Source organism: Lissotriton vulgaris, chromosome 10 (genome assembly GCF_964263255.1).
Source record: "Lissotriton vulgaris chromosome 10, aLisVul1.2, whole genome shotgun sequence".
NCBI classification, from domain to species: Eukaryota; Metazoa; Chordata; class Amphibia; order Caudata; family Salamandridae; genus Lissotriton; species Lissotriton vulgaris.
The window spans coordinates 1,056,309,584-1,056,332,375 of record NC_141698.1 but is presented as its reverse complement, the minus strand read 5'-3'; the positions used below and the strand labels follow the sequence as shown (position 1 = coordinate 1,056,332,375).

The 22,792-nt window shown below is 43.1% G+C and overlaps 1 protein-coding gene across 1 annotated transcript in view; it reads right to left on the bottom strand.

Moving 5' to 3' along the window:
* Positions 1-13,332: 13,332 nt before the first annotated feature.
* Positions 13,333-22,792, bottom strand: part of GADL1 (GAD like acidic amino acid decarboxylase 1) — a 686,124-nt gene continuing 676,664 nt past the window's right edge. The window contains exon 15 of the mRNA XM_086942110.1: positions 13,333-15,826. Coding sequence (XP_086798236.1) covers positions 15,653-15,826 — 174 coding nt within the window. The 3' untranslated portion in view covers positions 13,333-15,652. The remainder of the gene's footprint in view (positions 15,827-22,792) is intronic.

The following is a 22,792-nucleotide window of genomic DNA, read 5'->3' as shown; positions in this document are numbered from 1 at the left end:
CTTCGCAAACTACGCCATATCACAGCCTTTTCATGTATCCCATCTACTCCTGGACTGAAAACCAGGGACCATTCTTTCTCACTCCTTTCTGTCGAATCACCCTATCATTACCCGCCAGCCTCCGAATGCCTTACTCTGAGTGAAAACTACCCAAAGCCACATGACCTTCTACCTATTCACTATTATTATATTTCTGCAAACTACTCACAACTCAGCTCATAGTACACAATCTCTTCCTTTCCTGCGACATTAAAATGCCTTATCTCCTCACTCCTGTATATTCAGCCCAACAGCCATTCACGAGCCCTTCCGCTAACAATTACATCTAACCCTAATAATTTAATCTACCACAGAGAAAGTGGAGAAAATGCATGGAATGGTTTCCTTCAGAGCACAGGACTAATCCAATACCCAAATAGCACTAAATTATCCACGAACCTTGTATTCAGGAGTAGCACGGTACTAGCACGCTACCCATCGAATGTGCTCCCACGCTTCGTCAGGTTTAAGATACGTTATATAAATGCAATTACAATACAATAAAATACACATTGATGGAAATACCAAACATGAAAGCAGCAGTTGTGTTTGCACTTTATTCAGAGCATTAACTGTAGACAACATCATCTACTGAGAGTATTAACAGATGTTAATAGCCCAGTGCCTCTGAAGTAGGAATCCAAGCAAAGGGAATAGGATTGGGGGGCAGTTTACAACTGTTAGCATTCGAAGTCTTTGGGCATTTACGCGCCTGCTCTGTGCCCCTGCGTCACACAATGCAGGCAAACAACAGGAATGAATGCCTGCATTCTAAATATTCTGATTGGATGAGCCGATCTCAGTCCTAAAGTGACTGAAGAGCAGTGCTTAATTTGTGAATAAATGAGTGCCAGGGCCCAAGGCATTTCACAGGAGGACTTTGCAGCTTGCACCACCCACTGCACCTGCCAGAGCTTCCATTTCCACTGTTAGTAACTAACCATCACACTCCAACAAATGTGTCAATTTGGACTAGTCCATGTCGCCCAAAGCTGTACGACTGTCATGGACAAGGTATTTCATTATTTTAATTTTGTATGTGTAAATTGAATTTTTAAACAATCTGCTGGCGTGCCCTGCTAAAAAAAAAAACAGACAGACAGTGCCACCATGAGGTGGACAGTCAGAAAGAAGTTCCTTTGTTGAGAAATAAGAGCCAGGGTCAAGCACAAACAAACATTGTCACAAATTAAGCACTGCCGAAAACCAATGAAATACTGACTTAGTAATTCGTTTGTGAATTTTGGAGAGCACACATTTTTACCTTTTGAGAACTTCAAAACACTAGAACAAACTGAAGAGGAATATTCTGGTGAAGAGGAAAGGGATGTGGGTTCAGTTTGAAGGACGGGGTGCAAATCTGATATTCATTGAAATCTAGCCCTTACTGTGGGTGATCTCTTCTAGCATAGTTGGGACACTTGGGGCCAGATGTAGGTAGCCTAATACTGATCGGTAACGGCCGAAATTACAAAATTTCGGCAGTTACCGACCGTTATTAGGCTTTTCAGATGTAGGAGGCCAAATTGAAGGATTCAGTAATTTACTAAATCGGTAATTTAAGGAATCGGTAAATTACCGAATTCTTAAAATACCGATTCAGTAAATTACCGAATCCTTAATGTAGGGAGCACTCAAATGAGTGCTTTTCTCATTTCAGGATTCGTTATTTACCACCAACTACAAGTTGGTGGTAAATATCGAAAACCGTTAAAAAAGCATTTTTTAGCAATTTTTAACAGTGCCATGTGGCAGACATAGGAATGAGTGGGAAATACCGAATCGGTAAATACCGAATCGGTAATTACCGAATTTTACCGATTCGGTAAAATTTAACGCATTTTTTCCTACATAGCATTTACCGATTCTAAAATACAGAATCGTTAAAATTCGGTATTTTAGAATCGTTAAATGTAGATTACCTACATATGGCCCTTGGTTTCTTTGGAGTTTTCTGCTGTAGATGTCTCAAGATACACAATAATAGACTGTGGAAGGCCCTCAACCCAACATGAGCTCGCTTGGAACTGGCCCTATTTACAGGGTCACCCCCAACCCTTTTGTCTTCCTCCACCTACTTTTTGCTGAATTTGTTTTTGCTGGCCTTAGGACTCTGTGACTTTACCATTGTTAACCAGTGCTAAAGTGCTCTCTCCATAAAACATGGTACCATTGGGGTGTACCCATCTGGAATAGCTAATTTACTGGGAAACTGCACTACATGGGCTCAGGGACTAGAAATTAAATTCTTCTAGTGGCCCTGCAGCATTAATGGTGCTACCTATTTAAGTACCCCCTTGAAACATGTCTCAAGCCTGCCACTGCTGAGCTTGTGAGTGCAGTTTAAACTGCCAGTTCAACCTGGAAAAATACATCTTTTGCCAGGCCAACTATTCCATTTTCCCCTAAGGAAAGCCCTGGTCAGCCCCAAGGGCAGGGTGCAGTGCATATAAAAAGTTGAACACATACTTATTATAACTGGGGCAAGGATGTGGACTAATGGCTAGGGTGGTCGATCTCAAAACTATGAAACTGGGTTTGAGTCCTCGCAATGATGCTCAACATCCTCAACATCCTGTGATTCTGGGCAAGTCATGTAATCTCCCCGTGCCTAACAAAAATGTATGTGTCTGTTCTTGTGTAAGCAACTGGTGCTCAGGTAAGGTGCTCTGATACCCGATAGCTCCCAGTCAAGTTCACGCTATATAAAACTCTGAGGGATACTTGTATGTTTTACATGTCTTGGTAGATATTCCTGGGTGGTGCTTTATGCTTTTAGGTGCTATTTTACAGTTTATTCTTTAAAAATTCATAACTTTGGTTCTACTGATTGGATGTTTCATTTTAGTCTTGTATTATTTATTAAATTAAACTACATATTTCTAACCTGGTGGGGAATCTTTTTGTGCAGTGTTTAGACTGTTTTACAGTTTGAAGTGTTGCAGGAATACTTTATACATTGACTCTAAGTTAAGCCTGGCTGCTCTGTGCCAATTTACCAGGGGATGAGCACAGGTTAATTTGGGGTTTGAATGTGCCTTACTCTGGCTAGGATTGTGGTTGTTGCTTGACCCGGTCTCACACCCCAGCTGACCAGTAACCCGGTTTCTAGCAAGATTAATTCCCGACCAATTGATAAATAGCTTTTCCTAGTTGAGAAAAAAGCACATTATTTCTGCTACATATTTCATCACATTCTATAAAGCACCACATTGTAGGTCAAGATGCAAAGAATGTAAGCCTCGGTGTGCACTGAACATTGTGTTTGTCTAACTGTGGCCACACTGTGATAGAACACCTTCAGTATAGGAGCATGGTTCACACACATGAGGACTGCAGTATTTTGGATGGATTCCAAGGGCAGTCTATCATAAACATGTATGGGTGGTCCAGTATCTGGCCTGTGGCTTTAAGCTTTATATAACTCCATGTTTTCATTGGAGTGACTGATGAATAACATCCAGTGTATTATAATAAATACTGACATGTTTTATAGCTGGATGTAAAGGGATATGTTGTTCGTTTACTGAATGCTCCAGCATGTACCGAAGAGGGATGTGAATGAGTTATGGGGCCTGGGTTAGAGTTGAGTGCACTGGAAAATGTCGCTGATATTTGGAGGAAGTGCAAATCCAATGAGAATTCACCTACTGAATTTCCTCCATCATCCGCATGAGGATTCTCCTCCAAGATCCTAAAGTGGGATAAAGTCACAGGTGAAATGTTCTAGTGCTTTAGCTCTTCATCAAGGGGGCCTTGGGGTATTTTGGCAACTATACAAGATGCATTCTTGTGCCTATCTTTCCTTTTTTCACAAGCACAAACACAGCAGAGCCAACTAAATGTTGATGGTGCCATTGGTGCCCTTCAAGGGATGCCATAGGGGACCACCTTTATGGTGGATGCTCACAAACAGTGTGGCTCAATGGTTAGAGCGGCAGACCCTGATGCAGAGGTCTAGTCACAGACCTGATAATTCTCGCCTCGGTGCCTATTCCAATCATGGAGTCCCACTCTGCAGCTCTGGGCAATAGCTTGCTTAATCTCCACAACGGCCCCCACAACGCTAAGGATGCCTGGCCTCCACCTTGGGGGTGCCCAGGAGTGGACGCCTCACAGGGAAAGCCAGGATGGGTTCCACAGCGGTATTCGTACAAGCGCCTTGAGACCCTTGCGGGTGAGTAGTGCGCTATACAAGTATCAATTTACATTTACATTACATTTACAAACAGCCTTGCACGTCCTCCACACACCAGAACATGTTCCATTACCACTCAACTCTAAACCAGGTCCACAATCTTGTAAATATTGTAATATCCTTTTCTTTGAACAGATAAAAATTTACAAAACTTTCTTGATCCTGTTCAAGGAATGCGCCATCCTTTAATATAGCAGTGAAGGTCTGTTGAGATTTATGAGGCAAATAATATGATATAATTGCCTTTATAGATGTAGATTATTGTAATGATGACCTATTATCACTCAGTCTTCTGAAGCACATTTTTGCCCCCTAATAATCTGTGGGTATAATCAGGGTGCAGTAGTTTGAGGAGCATTATTTCAACTTATTGTATTTTTTATGGAATCATTTTTTATGGTGACATGGCCAACAAACAGTGGCTTGCCCATATGGAGGTTAGCAAGAAACAGCACAGGAGAATTTTAGACATTGCCTAAGTGGCAGTTTCTGTTGATGAACCAGAGTGAACTTCAGATAAACTCTAGCAAAACAGAAACTTTCGTTGCAGGAGGAAAAGAATATTTCTGGCTCTTGGCAGCAGATAATATGGGTTCACGACCAACTGCTGTGAAGGTGGCAAAAAAATCATGGGTTTTATATAGATTAGATTTCAGGGTCAGGTGTAGTTTTGTACTGGTTGCAAACTTGGTTGCAAATTGTGTACTGTCTTTTTGTGATCAGTAAATTATTTTGTGAACCAACCTATGTACTAATAGGTAAGTTTATAAAATGTGAAATTGGAGTGGGTCAAAGAATGGCCTGCCTCCTTAACCCGTTGACCGCGGCGTGAATTCTGCCATGGTGCCGGTGAAATAATGGGTGGGCGTGGTTCTGACGGCCCCCGCCATCCTCCGCACACGCCCACTGTGACGTTGTACGGTCTGGGGCCGTCCGATGCATGAAAGGGTTAATATTCATTAGGCAGGTCGCATATTGTGACCCCCCACTTATTAGCTCTAATTTCACACGGACGGCAGCCTGCAAGGGTCAGCAGACCACCATCCATGCATAAGTATTATAAACTGATTTTTTAACCCCTCCCCTGCTGATGACGGAACCGCTCCATCATCAGCTACGGTTGGGCTGTGCTGATGACTGAGCGGTTCCATCTTGGCCCGGCCGCCGCGCCTGCGCGGCGCTGATTTCGCGCCTGCGCGGCGCTGATTTCGCGCCTGCGCGGCCGTTGTATTGAGCGGGGCGGGTCATGACGGTACCGCTCCGTCACCAGCACAGCTCAACCGCGGCTGGTGACGGAGCGGTTCTGTCACCAGCATGCGGCCGCCCCGCCCCATTAGCGCTGCGGCGGAATAGCCGCCGCAGCAAAAGGGTTAAAGCAGCCTGAGTTTCTTAAAGGAAAGGGAACTTGCAAAAACGTCCTTGACAGCAGACAGTAGTCCCCTGGACCTGTGTTTATGCCCCTTGAAGAAACCACTGTCATTATCAAAGGAAAATTGGTCCAAAAGGACCTCTTCTTCTTTATAAATTAGTTATTACCCGACCTGAGAGTCAGTAACTGGTCAGTGGTTTAAGACTGGAATCCCAGTAGCAAAGCATTGATACATAGGTTACGATCCTCAAGTGGAAGGGACACCACAAACCTAGCCATTCCAGATTGGGATCCAGCAATCATCTCAAAACCCATTTAGCACTTCTGAATCACTAACTGGGTTTAGAACATCAGAAAACTACTTTTTACCAATGGCAAACTCTCCAAAATAGTATGTTTGCAACCTCAAATACATTTATCTACATCTGGCCGCTAACTCTTAAGTCTCAGTTTAATAAACCTTTTTCCTGTTTTGCCACCATGTAGGTGATGAGTAAGATCCTGCCCATTCTCGCGATAGATTGTAGAAGAACTGCCATCCAGGCAACCATTACTTTGTGCCAGGACTATGGCACCTCTATCTATTTACATTTACATACCTCAGGGTTACTTGGCAGATTGCTGGTAGATCAAAATACAGCTGCTGGAGCAATCTCAGGTCTATGTAGACAAGCCCATACTTCTGGCCTTCTGGTCAAACTACACTGGCAACCTCTGCACAAAGAATCTGGTTTAAATGCCTTTGCATTGACTGTTCACCCGATACAGCCCCTCTTTCAACTATACACATTTCAAAAGTATGTCGCCCGTTGACACCTGTGGTCTTCCCCAGCCCACCTCCCAAATGTTTCCAGGAGGCAAAAAGTTAGAGAAGGAGGCAGAGCTCTGTCATTTCGGGCGGCTAAGGTCTGGAATCAGCTTTCGTTTTTGGACTGAGAGCAGAGCAACTAACTGAAAATCAGGAAACTTCTTAAGACATGGAGACTCCTGCAATCCCCTTAAATTTAGAAGTCAGAGATTCTTTGTGCTGGTCTATGTTGTGCTGTAGTGTGTTCGCCATTTGCACCACATACTTAGTTGGTGATGCAACGAGTGCAAGGGAAGTGGTTTTATTTTTATAGTTTTTATGTTCACTATCCCGTCGTATGTCAACTTCCACCCCCGCCTCACTGCCACACCGCGCTTACCTGCATGGGCCGCCACTGCTTTCGATATTCTTTTACCATGCTCGCCATAGGGCATCACGGTGCACCTCTGTAGAGCCCTTGCTGGCATGCTCCACTACCACAATGTTCTCATGTGTTTTTGTGTGGAAGATCATAGCAGCTGCATTTTCTAGTACAGTAGCATGTAGTAGTACTACAATAGTCCTGCTTAAGTCTTACAAAATGTGATTCACAAAGCCAACAAGTGAACATCTCCACCTCCACCTCTCCTATCTTTTCTATGGGGAGATCCTCACACATGTAGGTTTACTACTGAGTAGTAGATGTGGGAGGGACCAGAGGAGTGGCTGGGAAAACGGACATACAACTAAAACATGAACTTACCAACAAGAGAGTAAGCTCCTTGTTATTCTAAAACTGCACTTCTGGCATTACTACAGCCAAAAACTGATCCAAAACAGAAGTAAATTGCACCAGCCCAGAGCTGGAGTAAGTCCAGCACCACAAATTGACAATACCCTGCTGTAGAAATAATGGAGGTAGAAACTTAAATTTACCACCATAGGAAATAAAATGTAATGAAATTAATTAAAATAGTAAGAAATATACATGAACATTAATTTAGGAATACAAAAATCTAAACATAAAACATTAATTATATAATTATATAATATTTAAACAATCTTTTGTGAATTTATATGAGTGTAACATTGTTTTAATTAAAATATAACTAAACTACTTTCAATGAATTCTGTTCATCTACTTTAATAATTAATAATGCATAATAAAACATTTATTTTCTTAACTTTACAAAGTTTTTTCACATCCCTGTTCTCACCTTCTTTATACTGTCAGGTATTCAAGATCGCAATACTTGTGGAGAGTGGGAGATGGCAGGACTCTCAGTGGATCTATATCTCTGGCTTGAATCTGAACTCAGGGTCTCCAACATAATTCCAAGGTTGGAGAGGAACCAGAAATAACATTCCCTCAGTTGCTATACAAGGTTTCAATGCTGTGTGTGTTTAAATATCACCACTAAGTAGTTATAGTTAGGATGGTGTTTCCATAGGAATTTACTTTTTTGGTGTGCTAATAACTTTGGCACCGTTATACAAATCTTCACAAAGTTTTCCACAAAAAAAATGAACGTTTGTAAGTGATCCGTCAAGTGAGGGGCAAGAAAAAGGGGGTGTCCCAAAACTCAAAATCCCCATGCAATGTCTGTAGACATTTGTGGAATGTGCTACAGCCAAAAGTTTGAATGGAATTACACCAAATTAGGCAGGAAGCTAGATCTTGATCCAGAAATCATGGTTAAGGTTAAAAATATTTGTATATCTGGACGGTTAGGTTCACAGGACTTTTGTGAGAGAACAGTGAGAGCACCTTAAAAAAATAGAGCATTGTGATCAGCATAGGAGGCATATTTTCCCTTGGGTCACCTTGTTCGTGGGGGAGTGAGGATCGCGCAGGAGCAAGTGCTCTGATTGGCTGGCAGCAACATGAAAATAAATGTTGTGGCAGCCATTACAGGACTCGGGACTTAGTTTCCTGTCCTAAAAATGTTTTTTTTAAACAAAATAAGGGGGCAGGGTAGGGATACCCTGTTGGCCTAGCTCTTGTGTGGGGGGATCCCAGAGGGACTCCACCAGGGCAAAATGTAAATGGAAGGTGCCATTGATTTTTCATTAAAATTACCCCCGGGTGTGTCAGGGTCCTGGGATCGATAAATAGAAATATTTGGGTACGTAGGCATGTGTGGGGCTCCCCGCCAAGCTGATTTTATCCCCAGGACCCCAATCTCCTGGGGCCCATGAAATTTTGCAAAGGTGAGAAGGAGAGGGAGGCGCACAGCCCCCATCCCCAAGCATCGTAAGGCCCTGGGGACCCCATCCCTGAGGCCTCTATATTTAAAAAATGGGAGGGAGCATGCTGTCTCCCTCCCTAAACCTCAAAACTCCCAGTGAACCACATCTATTTAATGGGGAGGGGGAGCACAGCCCCCCTCCCCAAGCCTCTAAAGGCTGAGGACCCCATCTCGCAAGGATGGATTTAATTACATGTCACAAAAAGCCCACTCCTGCAACAGTTTCCTGTCTGCATGAGCACAAGCAGGGGGAAAACATTTGCACTCGCACCCACACCCAGCGTGAGCAGCAAAAGTACTCCATCGTCCAGTTTGTTACCCGTGCTCTTGTGGGCAGGAAAAGGGATTGCAGAGAACACAGAAAACTCCTGCTTGGGCTGCAATGCCAGCTACCATTGCACACTTGATGGCTGCATGCAGGGAGCCCACATTAGTCCTAGGGGATGGGGTCCCAGGGCCCGTAAAGGCTCAGGGAGAGGGGGGCTGTGCCCTTTCCTCCCCTTAAAAAAGTATATGACCCCAGTGCATTGGGTCCTCAGGGATTATAAAAGGCTAGGGGATGGGGCTGCATGCCTGAGGGGCCCATTGAACCCTAATAATTGGTGTAATTCCTACCCCAGCACTCCAATGGGACATTTCCTTGCTTGTATCAGGGCCCATGACATCTTTGCTACACTACTGCATCCAGCTGTTCATTGCTGTAATTAATCATTAAAAAAGTTATATTTATGCTTGGTAACATAAAACAGTAGTTAAATGTCAAAATAGTGACATGAAAACTCCACATAGTAGTTCGCTTTACGCCACATAATTTTAATTTTTTTGCCTCATAATTAGGCTCTCCACTGCCGCATAATTCCAAGGGCCCTGGCTTTGGTGGCGTAGACCGCCACCTGGTTGTACCAGGCCTTGACTGAGATTCCGAGGGGAGGAGAGAAGCACCCCAAAAAAAATGTGGCATCACTACAAGGCTGACACTGACCTCACTCTTTAAGGGCTATTAGCAACGCTCACTTCTCAATAAATATATATATTTTGCTATAGAGTTCTACTCCTTAGAAAATCAAGTGAGCAATTAATATTAGTAGCTGATTGGATGAATATATTTTAGACCCTAAACATATTTAATAAACAATAATAACGTTTACAGCCTTTAACCCCAGGCTATATGTATTCCTGCAGGAGGGTATGTAATGTAGAACATGAAGAAAGTGTGTTCATGTCAATGAAAACATCAGCAGGGAAATGTGTAAAAACGTATGTGCTTAACGAGAGATTTGGGGTAGGAAAGTAGATGCATGTTTTAGTAGGCTCTGCAGAGCTGTCTGACCCTTCACTTGCCAGCAGGTTTATTAAACTCTGTGCTTTATTGCCATTAAAATTATATTGTCTTTTCTTTGTTTCGAGAACAGTAACATAGACTTTTGTGAAGAACTCAGCTTCTCTCATGTTCAGTGGCCCATGGAGCAGGTGGGGGCCACATTGCACCCCTTCAGCTGGATCTCGTCTGGGGTCTTAGAATTCCTGCAGTACAGGATTCCCCGGATGTCTGTATTCACCGATACCCTTGTGGCTTTTTGCTTCGGGTGCTTGCTGCTGGTCCAAGCTAAAGATGTTGCTTCAGATAGATCACTGCAGCTGTGTTCTCTCTCAGGGAGTCTGGGAGTGAGATGCACATGTCCACAGTATCATTTGTATTAATGCCATTTCAACACATCAAAAATGTTTATTGATTTCATAACTTTTATTATGGCCCCTACTCATTTTCTATATCTTGGCCCATCCAGTACTTGAGTCCCTCCGCAGACAGTGTCACCCTACCACACGTGCGTTATTCTCACCAAAACGTTTTTTTTATACAAAAGCAAACTTTTTGACATCATCAAGCAAATCCCACATGTAGTGCCTTTAAAGCAAGCCTGCTTGTGATTTTTTGGTCCCGCCTAGCGACGCAGCGTATGCGCTGCTCACCTTGGCGAGGCTATTGTTGTCGGTTTGGTAGGCGAAGGGGCACAGGAGATGTGCACTCCGTACGCGTGCACATCTCCTGTCCCCGCGTAGGGCTGGCTCGCTTTCAGGTTTGTTTAATTCTTAGCCAGCGCAGACAAAGGAGCCTTGGTGTCAGGCTCGCGCTGTAATAAATCTCAATGTGCACGCTTACGTACAGGAGATGTGCACTCCGTACGCGTGCACATCTCCTGTCCCTGTGTAGGGCTGGCGCGTTTTCACTTTCGTGCAGGACACTTTCAGGCATATTCTCTACTAGTTGCTGTCGAGTGTTACTCTATTGTCATCTGCGGGCTGCAGAAGTACACAGCCTCAGAAGGACAAACTGTAATACACTGCTGTCTAGAGTAGGATTCTGACATTTTGGACAACTGGAGGGGTGATCAAAATCTGTTAATCTGGAGTGGGGGTCAAAATCTGATAATCTACAGTTTAACATTTAATATGTATGTTTTTAAACTTTGAGGCGAAGAATGAGAGACTTACGGAAATTTGCCATATATGACTATGGACGATGGTACTTGCATTCATGGAGTTTTTTTTTTCTAAAGGACAACTGGAAAAGCTCTTGCAGAAGCGATTTAGGGTACTTGTTGGCATTTAAGACTATACAAATCTGTTACTTGACGTGAAAGGTGGACGCCAAATTACGCCTGACAGAATTGTAGGTGGATTCAGGATTAATCTGTGTGTGAACTTCACATTTCATTTTGAATCCTGGTGGATGGTTCTGAGGTCGACAAAACTGAATTAACAAGCATTTGCAATGCAATAGGTCTCACATTTGCAACAGTTTGAGCTCTTGGCATTGTAAATGACAATGCCTTTTATTTATGTGTTGGTCTTTTAAACATAAATAAAAGGCATTATCATTTACAATGCCAATAATTCTTGCAAATGCGAGACCTATTGCATTGCAAATGCTTATTTTAATTGTGATCAGAAATCACAAAATAGATATTTAGCATTGAATAAAAAGCAGACAGACATAAGAAACTGACATCCCAGCCAGGGATGTGCAGAACCCCACTATGGAAGGACACTGATGAGTGAAGTTAACATCCTACAGAAAGTGAGTTTGCCATGCAGGAAGAGAAAACTGAAGATTGCTGTTGTACAAGAGCTGGATTTGACTTTCCCAAAAAATAGACCTCTGAAAGTATGTTACATTATTTGTCGGTAACCTTTATTAGCGGTACACATGATGCTTTCAGACAGCTATATCAACACTGTCAATGATACCCAAGGGATCTACATTGCACAAAATGTAAACATGTAAACATATAACTCCCAGGTTTTGTAGCATTGACATTCTGACATTCTCTTCTGATGTCCAAGGCCATCACAGAAATATGATCATGTGTGATGTATTGATTAATGTGCAACACCTGCAAAATACCTTGATGGTCCAGAACTCAAAAAGGCCAAGCCCCTCCAACCCCCCACTCCCCCAATTTAGTGCCTCGTTGAGGGAGCACCCCTGCACTTCAATGAGATCATACTATTCATCAGCAATTTGAAAAGCAGAGAACAAGCATAACAGGGCATTGGGATTAATTGATGGATGATTGACTGTATGCTGAACGGATGAAGATTTGTGAATGTGAATGAACAAATCCATATAGTGATGTTAGAAAAATGCACAAATAAGTCAACTGATAGACGCAAGGAAGGAATTAATTAATTAATTAATTTCGAGAATTATAGGCCCGCGCACACCCTATGAGCAGGTGAATGAGGGACATCTTGTTGCAACAGGCAGAATTAAAAATGTAAGACTTTGGGGAAGATAAAGATATGATGACAGCAATGATTCTGCCCTAACAAGGGATTCTCCCCTCTAGAAAGCTATAGGGAAACTAAAAAAGGTAATTTAACAAAATAATTAATACAAATATTTTATGTTGAATAGTAATGCAAGTTAACTTTATATATACATATATAATATATATTTATTTTAAATCTAGAAAAAATAAAAAATGCTATAGCACTATTAACTTACATTTGAATTTAATCTTTAAGTATATTAAATATATTAAATTAAATTAGAACTATTTTTGCTGGAGTTCAAATGAAAAAATATAATTGTTTACGTCCACAATGGGGCTAATGGATCCACTTATTTCTTGTGTCTGTGCTCTCTTTGGTTAAAGGGTTAGTCCATGTGCTGTAGACAGTGAAATATATTATGGGAGCCTATGCACAGGTGGTGAACGGGTTCATAATCCAGGCCCCTGTCACTGTTTTTCCCACAGTTTTCACCTTTTCCTGTTTCTTTGCTTTAGCCTTCCTGAGATTCAGTCAAAGACTAGATGGCAGAATCCTGAAACCCAACTCTCTGTTATAGCACCCCTGATCTGGTGTATTGTAGGCATGCATCAACAAGTCATTGGTTAACAATGACACTCTGTTGAAAAGAAGATGTAACAAGTGGTCACAGGAGCACACACACACACACAATAACAGCAGATAAATAATATGAGACAACTATTTCAGAAGTACAACAGTGATGAAGTCCATCCTAAGTGATGCAGAACATGAGAGGACCATGTGTGCAGCCCGGTACCCAAGGCAGGAAGAAAACAATGATAAGGAGGAAAACACACTATTCATACCAAACAGACCATATTATTAATGCAACCACTGTTAGTTAAAAACACTGACAAAACCGACCAGATATCTCTTCATGGCATAACAACACATTTTATAAATAGATTACAAATTTGATTTTCAGTTAAAACTTTACAAGTTGCTCCCTGTCAGTTGTTACTATGGCTTAGCAACAACTGCAGAAACTCAACACATCAGGGTCACGTCACGTGCATGAAGGAAGACACATGTTTAAATATTGAACATGAAATGTTTAAGTAAATAAATATTTCTTTTCAAATCATGAAAAGTTACAGCCTAGCAACAAAAGTATCATTTAAAACATACATTTTTTTTAGAAGTTAGCAACTGTTAAATTCCGAAATTGCTGTGTGCTCTTTTAAAAAAAAAATGTTATCGGGTGGGACATTACCTATCTTTATGCAGTTTTTCAGCTTGGGATGAGTGAGGTATATGCGAAATACGATTTTTGTGCGGCAATTTCCATATGTTTGAGGTTTTTCCGAGCAGTTTGTTTTTGCTCCTTCGCTTCCCACCAGAGAGCTGGGAAAATGACTGTATGTGTGTTTTTACCACACAACGTGTACTGAGTCCTCACTGGTAGTACAGAATCACGTTTGCACTTGAATTGCTGTTAGAAGAGGACTCGGAATGGGTCAGCCACTGTCTCTAACTGCTCTTACAGAGCTCAGTATGAAGGGGGTTCCTTCAGTCCCAGGCAGGATTCCCTCATGTTCCTTATTTGTGTGGAAGTATGAGGTCAGGTAGATTTACAGATATGTTTCTAAAATTCAAAAGTAAGCGACAGAGTGACAGACGATGGCGGACAGGCTTCTATTAAAGTTAAGGGACTTCACTGCCAAGCGGGCCAATCTACAAAAAAACTGTTGGGCTGGGGTGAAATCAGTCAGTCAAAGCCTTTTACTAAACTTACAAGTAGTGTTCACTCTGCTGAGGCGCCGACGCTTCTGCATGCCACCATAATGGTAGAATGTGGAAAAATAGGCTGGAAAATGTAGTTTTCTAAACATAAAAATGTTGTTTGCTAAAATAGACATGTCTGCAAAAAAAAGGCCACATAAAAATACTTATCTACAAAAACTACATTTCCTTAATCCCACTATAAAATCACTTGCCACCAGCCAAACTGGGATTGGTATTGGAAAAATACTTTACTTCAGTCCTACAATATGGTAGGTGAATGTGGCTAGTTATGGGAATTTCTAGCAGGTGGTTTTTTTGCAGGGACTTCTGCTTGTACAGTGTTCATTTTTGCAGTTGTTTGGATTCTATATGTTTGAAGTCTACATTTTTAAAGTCTTTGTTTTCACAGGGAACCCACTTGAATATGTTTTAGGGACAGGTGCCCAGAGGGTTCACAAGGCTTCCTTTGAACTAATTAGAAAACTTGAAAACTCCAATTTCATGAGATTTCAAGCGTTTTGTTCCTCTGAACAGGATGAAAAACCAATTCCATAAACATAAGATTAGCAGCACTATTTTCAGAGATAGTACTTATGTTTAAACAAACAGGAGTACTAGCCGTACAATTCCAAAGCCCAATGCTATTATTCAGTATTAATTTAAGAAGTGCATCTTTACAGAGAGTTTTAAAACAGTGTTCAACCAGGTTCCTGACATAGTAAGTGCTACCTGTGGTGTTTCTGCTCAGGTGTGTTGGAAGAAGACTGTCTAATAGCCTTTTCAGTTGTGCACTCCATTCTGGAGCACAACTTGCGCCAGATCTGTTGCAATCATTATGATGCATAAAGGGTATATAATATATATTCCTTCCTAGGCCCCTAACATAAAAATATATCTAGAAGGTTGAAAAATGTTGGGTTTGTTCAATTAAAGTTTAAGGGGCATTTTAGGAGTTTGTCATTTACAGTGTTCTAATAGAGATTGATTTATGATTCACAGTGGCCAGATTTGATTTGGAATTTGGTGTATTGGGTGTGTCATATCCTATGGCACTTGTTGTACGGCGGACAGGATATCCGTCACATTTAGTGATCCATCCCACAAACTTTAATCAGCCTCTAGGGATAATTATGCTATGTGTATTTGTAAAATTTGTGAAATAGGAGTCTGTCAACTTTTCCAACTTTTTTCCGCAAGGTCTGGAAGATGGAAGAGGTAAGGTCTGATCATTTTATATACCTGAAGTTCGACATCTTATTCACTTCATGATTTTTATCAAACCTCATGTTGGAAAAGGCTCTAAATTTGGGATGTGATTCTCAAGATGTATTCAACATTCAGACAAAAGGTTTTATATCATTTTGAAATTTCCAGCATAATTAACTGATCACAAACATTCGTCTATAAACACATTCTTTGTCTGAAAACGAAAACATGGACCAGCAGCCTCATCGGCTGCTGGCCTACAGCTACAAATCTTTGCCAAGCAAGTCAATCTCATCCAGTACGAAATCCATGTCTTCGCGGCTGACTTGAGGGCTGATGATGATCTGACGAAAGAAGTTGACTTTGCCACGGTGAGGCTGGTAGCCCACCATCATGCTGCCTTTTTTCATCATCCGCTCTTTAATAACAGGAGCCACCTGAGAAGGAAGAAGATGATATCTGATGAATTCTGGATCAGCTTATCAGACTGATTTAAATAAATACACGTGACAAAAGGCATGTGTGAAAATGTAATCCCATGGCTAGTTCTAATAGATTCCCTACACAACCAACTTCACATAAGCCACATGCAGTGGAGAGATCTCTGAATGAATTGTTCACAAAGCTTTGTCAAAATAGGCATATTTAAGTTAGGCAAGAATTTCGCCTAATCCTAAACTATTTGTATAAATTAAAAGTATTGAATAGGTTTCTAACGGTGGATTAATATGTAGAAATGTAGGCTTTTAGGTCTCAAATGGATAGCAATGCTTTCCATATTTATGAAGGACTTTCAGAGAAGTATATGAAAGAAAACCAGAGATACCGCAATTAGGCCTGGAAAATATGTATATTACGCTGGCGTAATTCATTAATTTAACGAAATTTGCATTAAGTTTGTTATCTTAAATCCCCAGAATTAAGCCAGTGCGACACTTTGCATAATTGCACTGCATTTGTGCAAAATATTTACCATGAAAGGTGCCATTCACAGTAAAAAATTAACCACAGATGCATGCAAACAAAAGAACGTGAGCAGCTGCTGTATGTGATGCTTTGTTTAAATGCATCCTTGTGGCAAAGAGTTTGTTTCAATGCTGGAAAGAACTTTTAATATATACAAGAGGAGAGCATATCATCTCACTTCAACAATTTCCTTGGAAATACACTACTAAACCTATCTAGGGAATAATGGACCTTTATTTAGAACAAACTAAACATCCATAAATGTGTATTTCATTATTCTTAACATGCGATTTTTGAGGATACTTTTTACCTTGATGTATTGCATTTTCTCTTGACATCCAGTCTTTTTCTCTCTGTTTTCTATTTTATTTTTGCTCTCTTTATATAATTTTATTTAAGTTTATAAAACGAAACAATATGGGTATTTTTACTGATTAACCTCCTTTCGAACAACTAAAGACATATTTCAGTCTTGATGCTTTATACTCTGTATATGATTTTACTTACATTGTTAGCCAAAACTATAAAACTTTGTGAAATATAAAAATTGACACGAGGGCACATTTCATGTTAAAATATAGCACCAAAGTACAGTTTTGTATTTCACATAATTATGCATAATTTTGCGTACTTTTGCTGGAATTTCACATAATTAGACGAAAGCAATTTACACAAATTTCACACACTGCTAAATACAACCAAAATTTACATGAGTTAGACAAACATGCTTTATTTCCTTGGTGTCACCATTTACTGAAAGAGAGGTTGGCTTTTGTTCAGGTTGATCAAGGAAAACCCTCATAGATCTAACAAATGATAAGAAATGGTTCTACTTCTTTTACATTTACAGAACTTGGCATTGAAAGTTGCAACACACACTCCAAAAGTATGTTATTATGCATAATTTCGGAGGCAGCCCTTCATGCATCGGGTTTGACGTCATGACCTCATTTCTGGGGAGGAAAGATGATAAGGGAGGGATTTCCTTTAACCCCTTGGCTGCGGGGCACATTTCCCCGCTGTGCTGGGGGGGAGGGGGTGCACACAGCGCCCCGGTGCTCATGACGAGCTGAGCTCGTCATGAACCACGGTGGTCGTGTGCTCATGACGAGCTGAGCTCATCATGACCACACCCGTTTCTTTAGAACGCTCGCACAGCAGCAGAATTTGCCCAGCGTGCGAGGGTTCTAACGGCCATGATGAGCTCAGCTCGTCATGAGCACATGAGAACTGTGGCTTATGACGAGCTGAGCTCGTCATGAGCATGGGAGGGGTTAATTGACTATTCCCTCTGTCACACATTAAAAAACCTCCCTATAGCTCCATCTCTCTCTTAGAAATAAGGGATTACTCAAAGGGAAAGGAGCAAATGTTTCTGCAAACTCACATCTCCTATATGAGTTCAGGTTATTGTAGCTGCCCTGCCCTCCCCTCCTTCTGTTATATCTGTCATACCTGGCTTCTTGGTAGGGAGTAAGAGGAGGATGCAGAAAACAGGAGAGTGGCTGGATGTACAATTACATAAATGAATGTAATGCAGAGTGAGTCCAGGACGTTTAGTGGTTTAAACACAGAGATCAATATCTTAGACCCAGTGAGAATCCATCATCTCTTCGTTCTTTTGCCCATGAAGTTAGTGCCAAGAAAGGGAAATGAAAAGTTTACAACATTGTATACAGTTCCCTATTATCCTACACACTGCTTCCCCTAAATTAGAAAATAATATTCTCTCTACTATTCAATCATGGTTTTTTAATCATGGGAGTCACTTATTGAAATTTAGCATCCACATAATACCTTCTTGCCATATCAGCCACGACATGGAAATTGCTAGCAATAGCAGAAAAACTAAGGGTACGATTATGGTCTTGGGGAATAGGATCATCCATCAAAAACATGACGGATGTCCCATCCGCCGTATTACACGTTCCATAGGATATAATGGAATTTTAATACGGCGTCAGGATATTCGCCACGTTTGTGATGGAGTATCCCATTCGCCAACATCGTAATCAGGCCCTAAAACAATTATCACATACAAAGGCAGCAACAAAGAGGGGTGTTAATCCCCATGCATGTTCCAAAGTAGAGCAGCTCCAAATACCATGGTGGACACCCCTACATAATTAAGGACCTCCGGAGATGGTTGGCTACAACTCCCTTTGTAGGCCTGGCACAATCTAGCCAACATCATGGCAACAAACACAGTGTTATGAGCAATCACAGTGGGAATTATCTTAAGATGACAACCGAGAGGCGCTGACAGTCCAATGTCAAATAAACGGAGAGCTATTGAACATCCCTCGTGTGAACCCTCGTTTTTAGGTCTCGCCTGGACATCGCATCCAAAGGATGCGTCCAGGCTGAAGACTTATAGCTGTCTGACACGGGGGAATGAGGGACACGAAACTATCACGAGCTTATCCTTGGCTGGATTGAGCTGCGTGCACGAGCTTTCTGCCTTCAGCCTTCAGTTTCTTTTATAATGTTTCTTTTTTTCTTTGTGTGAGCTTGCCTTAACCGACAATGTTTCTTTCTTGGTGTGATCGTTGTTTCACTTTCGTTTCCCGTGTTAGACCGTTTTGTTTCTCGTCTCAGACTAGAGTGTGTTTGTTCTGAACACGAAATATGGGGCACAAGGCATACATTCACTTGACACGCAGCAATCAAGCCAGGCTCCTGAAACAGAAGCAAGCTCCACATGCACAAGTAGCGCATTAAAGCACTTTAGCACCATGTGAACCTGCCATCCCGGGGTGGCTTGTTGTACATGCAGATCTTGGAGGATTATTTATTTTAAAGTCCTTAAACTGTAAGTTGATTCCACCTGTCATTCATCGGATGCGAGACTTGCTACACACTCACAGAGCACATTTTAAATATAGAATATCATGTGTCTTTAACGCATGCCTGCCTGCCTCAGGGATCACGCCAGCAACTCCCCGGGCGGCGGCGCCACACCTCCAACTCCCGGCGCAGCCCAGGCAGCAAAGCAACAGAGGCTGTCCCGGTGTGTGCATGAATGGCGGTGGCAGTCTTCAGGGCGTCGGGGCAGCTCCTAGACCAAGCCTGCCTCAGCTCGAGCCGCCCGTCTCAGGGTTCCTGCCTCAGGGGAAGGTCCGGTCCGGGAAGGTGCTGTGTCGACGGGAGTCGCAGCACACGCGCCCCAGCGCCTGCTCGCACATCCGGCCATCGACACTCAAAACAGGGGGGGTGATCCTCCGCAATGTTCGACCACCCTAACCCACACACCAGGCGATCACTCCGCTACCCCAGCCAGGGCCATCCTCACCGCTATTTCGCCATCCGCCGGGATCCTGTCTCCGCAATCTCTCGGCGGGGCAGGGCGCCCCCGGGTGCGCAGCCCTCACGCCGCGAGTCCGCTCACCAGCGCAGGCAGGATTGTAGGAACACCCAGGTCTGACCGGCGACTTCCGGTCTCGGCTTCCGGCACCAGTGATGATCTCGTGCTTGCCCTCTGCCTCCCGCTACTATCTCTGCTGCCACTGCTGATACCGTGATCCTCAGAGCCCCAGGGATTTTCTGCGATGCCTCTTGCAGTACGCGGTTAGTGGGTGAGCTCCGTACCTCAGGTTCCTTGGTAGCAGCTCGCGGCCGCCTCTCGCCTCTCACCGCTGCCGCATGCATGCACACGCATTTACACTTACACGCAGGCACCCAGACAGGCAACCCCCCACAGTCACACACACACACACATGCATACACACAGACTCCAAGACACAGACACACGCACGCTCACACACATGCACAGCCCGTCGCCGCACGCGCGCGCGCGCGCGCACACACACACGCCCCCCCCAACAAGGCGAAGCCCAACTCACCGGCTTCCTCGGCTCTCACCGGCAGCAGGACTCTTCCTTCCTTCTTCGGCACCGGGGCGCAGGGTAGGCTCCTGCCTGCTCCGGTGCTCAAAACAATCGCGGGCTTCCTCGGCTCTCACCGGCAGCAGGACTCTTCCTTCCTTCTTCGGCACCGGGGCGCAGGGTAGGCTCCTGCCTGCTCCGGTGCTCAAAACAATCGCGGCTCTTCCGTGGGAGGCGTGGTAGGCTCCCGCCCTCCTACTTCCTGTTTCCGGTTGTCCCGCCCGGCCTGCCTGACTTCCTGGTCGCAGGCCGGCGGCGGACTGCAGCACGCGCCATGCTTGTTCCAAGGAGAGGCCGGCGGCTTGAGCAGGGGGATGGGCAGTTTGGTGTTTGCGTGGTATAGGGAGGTGAGAGCCCAGCAGGAGGACGACAACTTGGAGTTTGTTCTCATTTCATTATATTTAATTAGTGTTCTGTGTATTTGTCAGCCTTTTTAAGACTTTCCAGTGCGGACTTCCAGCGCTGTTACGATTCATTGGATGATGAACTTGAACGTTCTCCGCCTTAGTTCCTGAAAACGCCAGGGGCACGTTTTACTTTTCCTTTCACCTTGTTGAAGGTATTAGTTACAGAACGCATCCATCCATTCAGCAGGCAGGATGGTCTTTAGGGGAACCTCCAGCGCCCTTTATATAGAACAAAACTAGAAATTCCCGTTGGTGTATTTGGCTCATCTTTCGTCCCTCTTTTATCAGTGCCCGTCTCACTCGCCTTCTCTTTTCTAGCGCCAGCCAGACAGCAGATGTCCGCCTGCTCGAGGTTTTTTTTTGTTGCTGATTGTATCGCACGCTAATCTTTGAAAAGAAGTATGGTGACTCCTTGTAGCAGACAAATGCAGAGTGCAGAGTGACAGTAAGTGCAGAGTGCGTGCAGAGTGAGTGCAGAGTGCGTGCAGAGTGACAGTGAGTGCAGAGTGAGTGCAGAGTGACAGTGAGTGCAGAGTGACAGTGAGTGCAGAGTGACAGTGAGTGCAGAGTGAGTGTAGAGTGAGTGCAGAGTGACAGTGAGTGCGGAGTGACAGTGAGTGCGGAGTGACAGTGAGTGCGGAGTGACAGTGAGTGCGGAGTGACAGTGAGTGCAGAGTGACAGTGAGTGCAGAGTGCGTGCAGAAACAGTGAGTGCAGAGTGCGTGCAGAGTGACAGTGAGTGCAGAGTGCGTGCAGAGTGACAGTGCGTGCAGGGTGAGTGCAGAGTGCAGGGTGAGTGCAGAGTGCAGAGTGACAGTGAGTGCAGAGTGACAGTGAGTGCGGAGTGACAGTGAGTGCGGTGTGACAGTGAGTGCGGAGTGACAGTGAGTGCGGAGTGACAGTGAGTGCAGAGTGACAGTGAGTGCAGAGTGACAGTGAGTGCAGAGTGACAGTGAGTGCGGAGTGACAGTGAGTGCAGAGTGACAGTGAGTGCAGAGTGACAGTGAGTGCAGAGTGACAGTGAGTGCAGAGTGCGTGCAGAGTGACAGTGAGTGCAGAGTGACAGTGAGTACAGTCACTCAGCACCACCACATTATCACTCAGAACCACCACAGCACCACTCAGAACCACCACAGCACCACTCAGCACCACCACAGCATCACTCAGCATCACTCAGCATCACTCAGCACCACCACAGCACCACCACAGCACCACCATAGCACCACTCAGCACCACCACAGCATCACTCAGCATCACCACAGCCCCATTCAGCACCACCACAGCATCACTCAGCACCACCACAGCACAAATATGTTCTCTCAATGTTTCGAGCTTTATTACAAATGTCACAAAAAGATGTTAATATTTCACTTCTGTTCTTGGATTTCGTTACAATAAAATACACTGAACATAATCTTCACAAAAGTTATTTACAAAAGTTTAAGCTATTGCCATTATAAATTACAATCACTTTTATTAAGTATTAAAAAAAATTAAAAGCCATTGTTATTTGTAATATCAATACATCTAAGTCACGTAAATACAAATGTTGCATTACAAATGCTATAGGTGTCACATTTGCGAAAGTTATAACTATTGGCATTGTAAATGACAAAGCTATTAATTTAGCTATTTTCAAAACCAACACATAAATGAACATTTGGTGAATTACCATTAACATATTTGACTTTTTTACTAAGATATTATTGTACTCTTTTATGCAAACAAAATTTAGATACTGCATAAATAAGTTTAATAAAACATATTTTATATGTAGCTTTTTATGTAAAAAAAAACTATAGCACAAAGCAAAAAACAATTGCCATTTACAATGCTAATAGCTCAAATTTAAATAATGCGAGACCTATTGCATTGCAAATGCTTGTTTTAACGTTTGGCAGACCACAGCACAAGCGAGCCACCAGGGGTTCAAAAAAAGAACTTTCTTGTAATACACTCTTGAACAGATGAAAGTTACCTTCACCAAGCTACTTATCAGCCTGGCAGAGCACAGCTTGGCTTTCTAAGACATGGAGATAGCAAACTAAACTCCAGTCAGAAATAGTTACTTTGTCAGTTCAACACATAGACATCACTCCAAGAGGCTGGACTGCTCAAGACACTGATCTTCTTTCTTCTCCCAAGG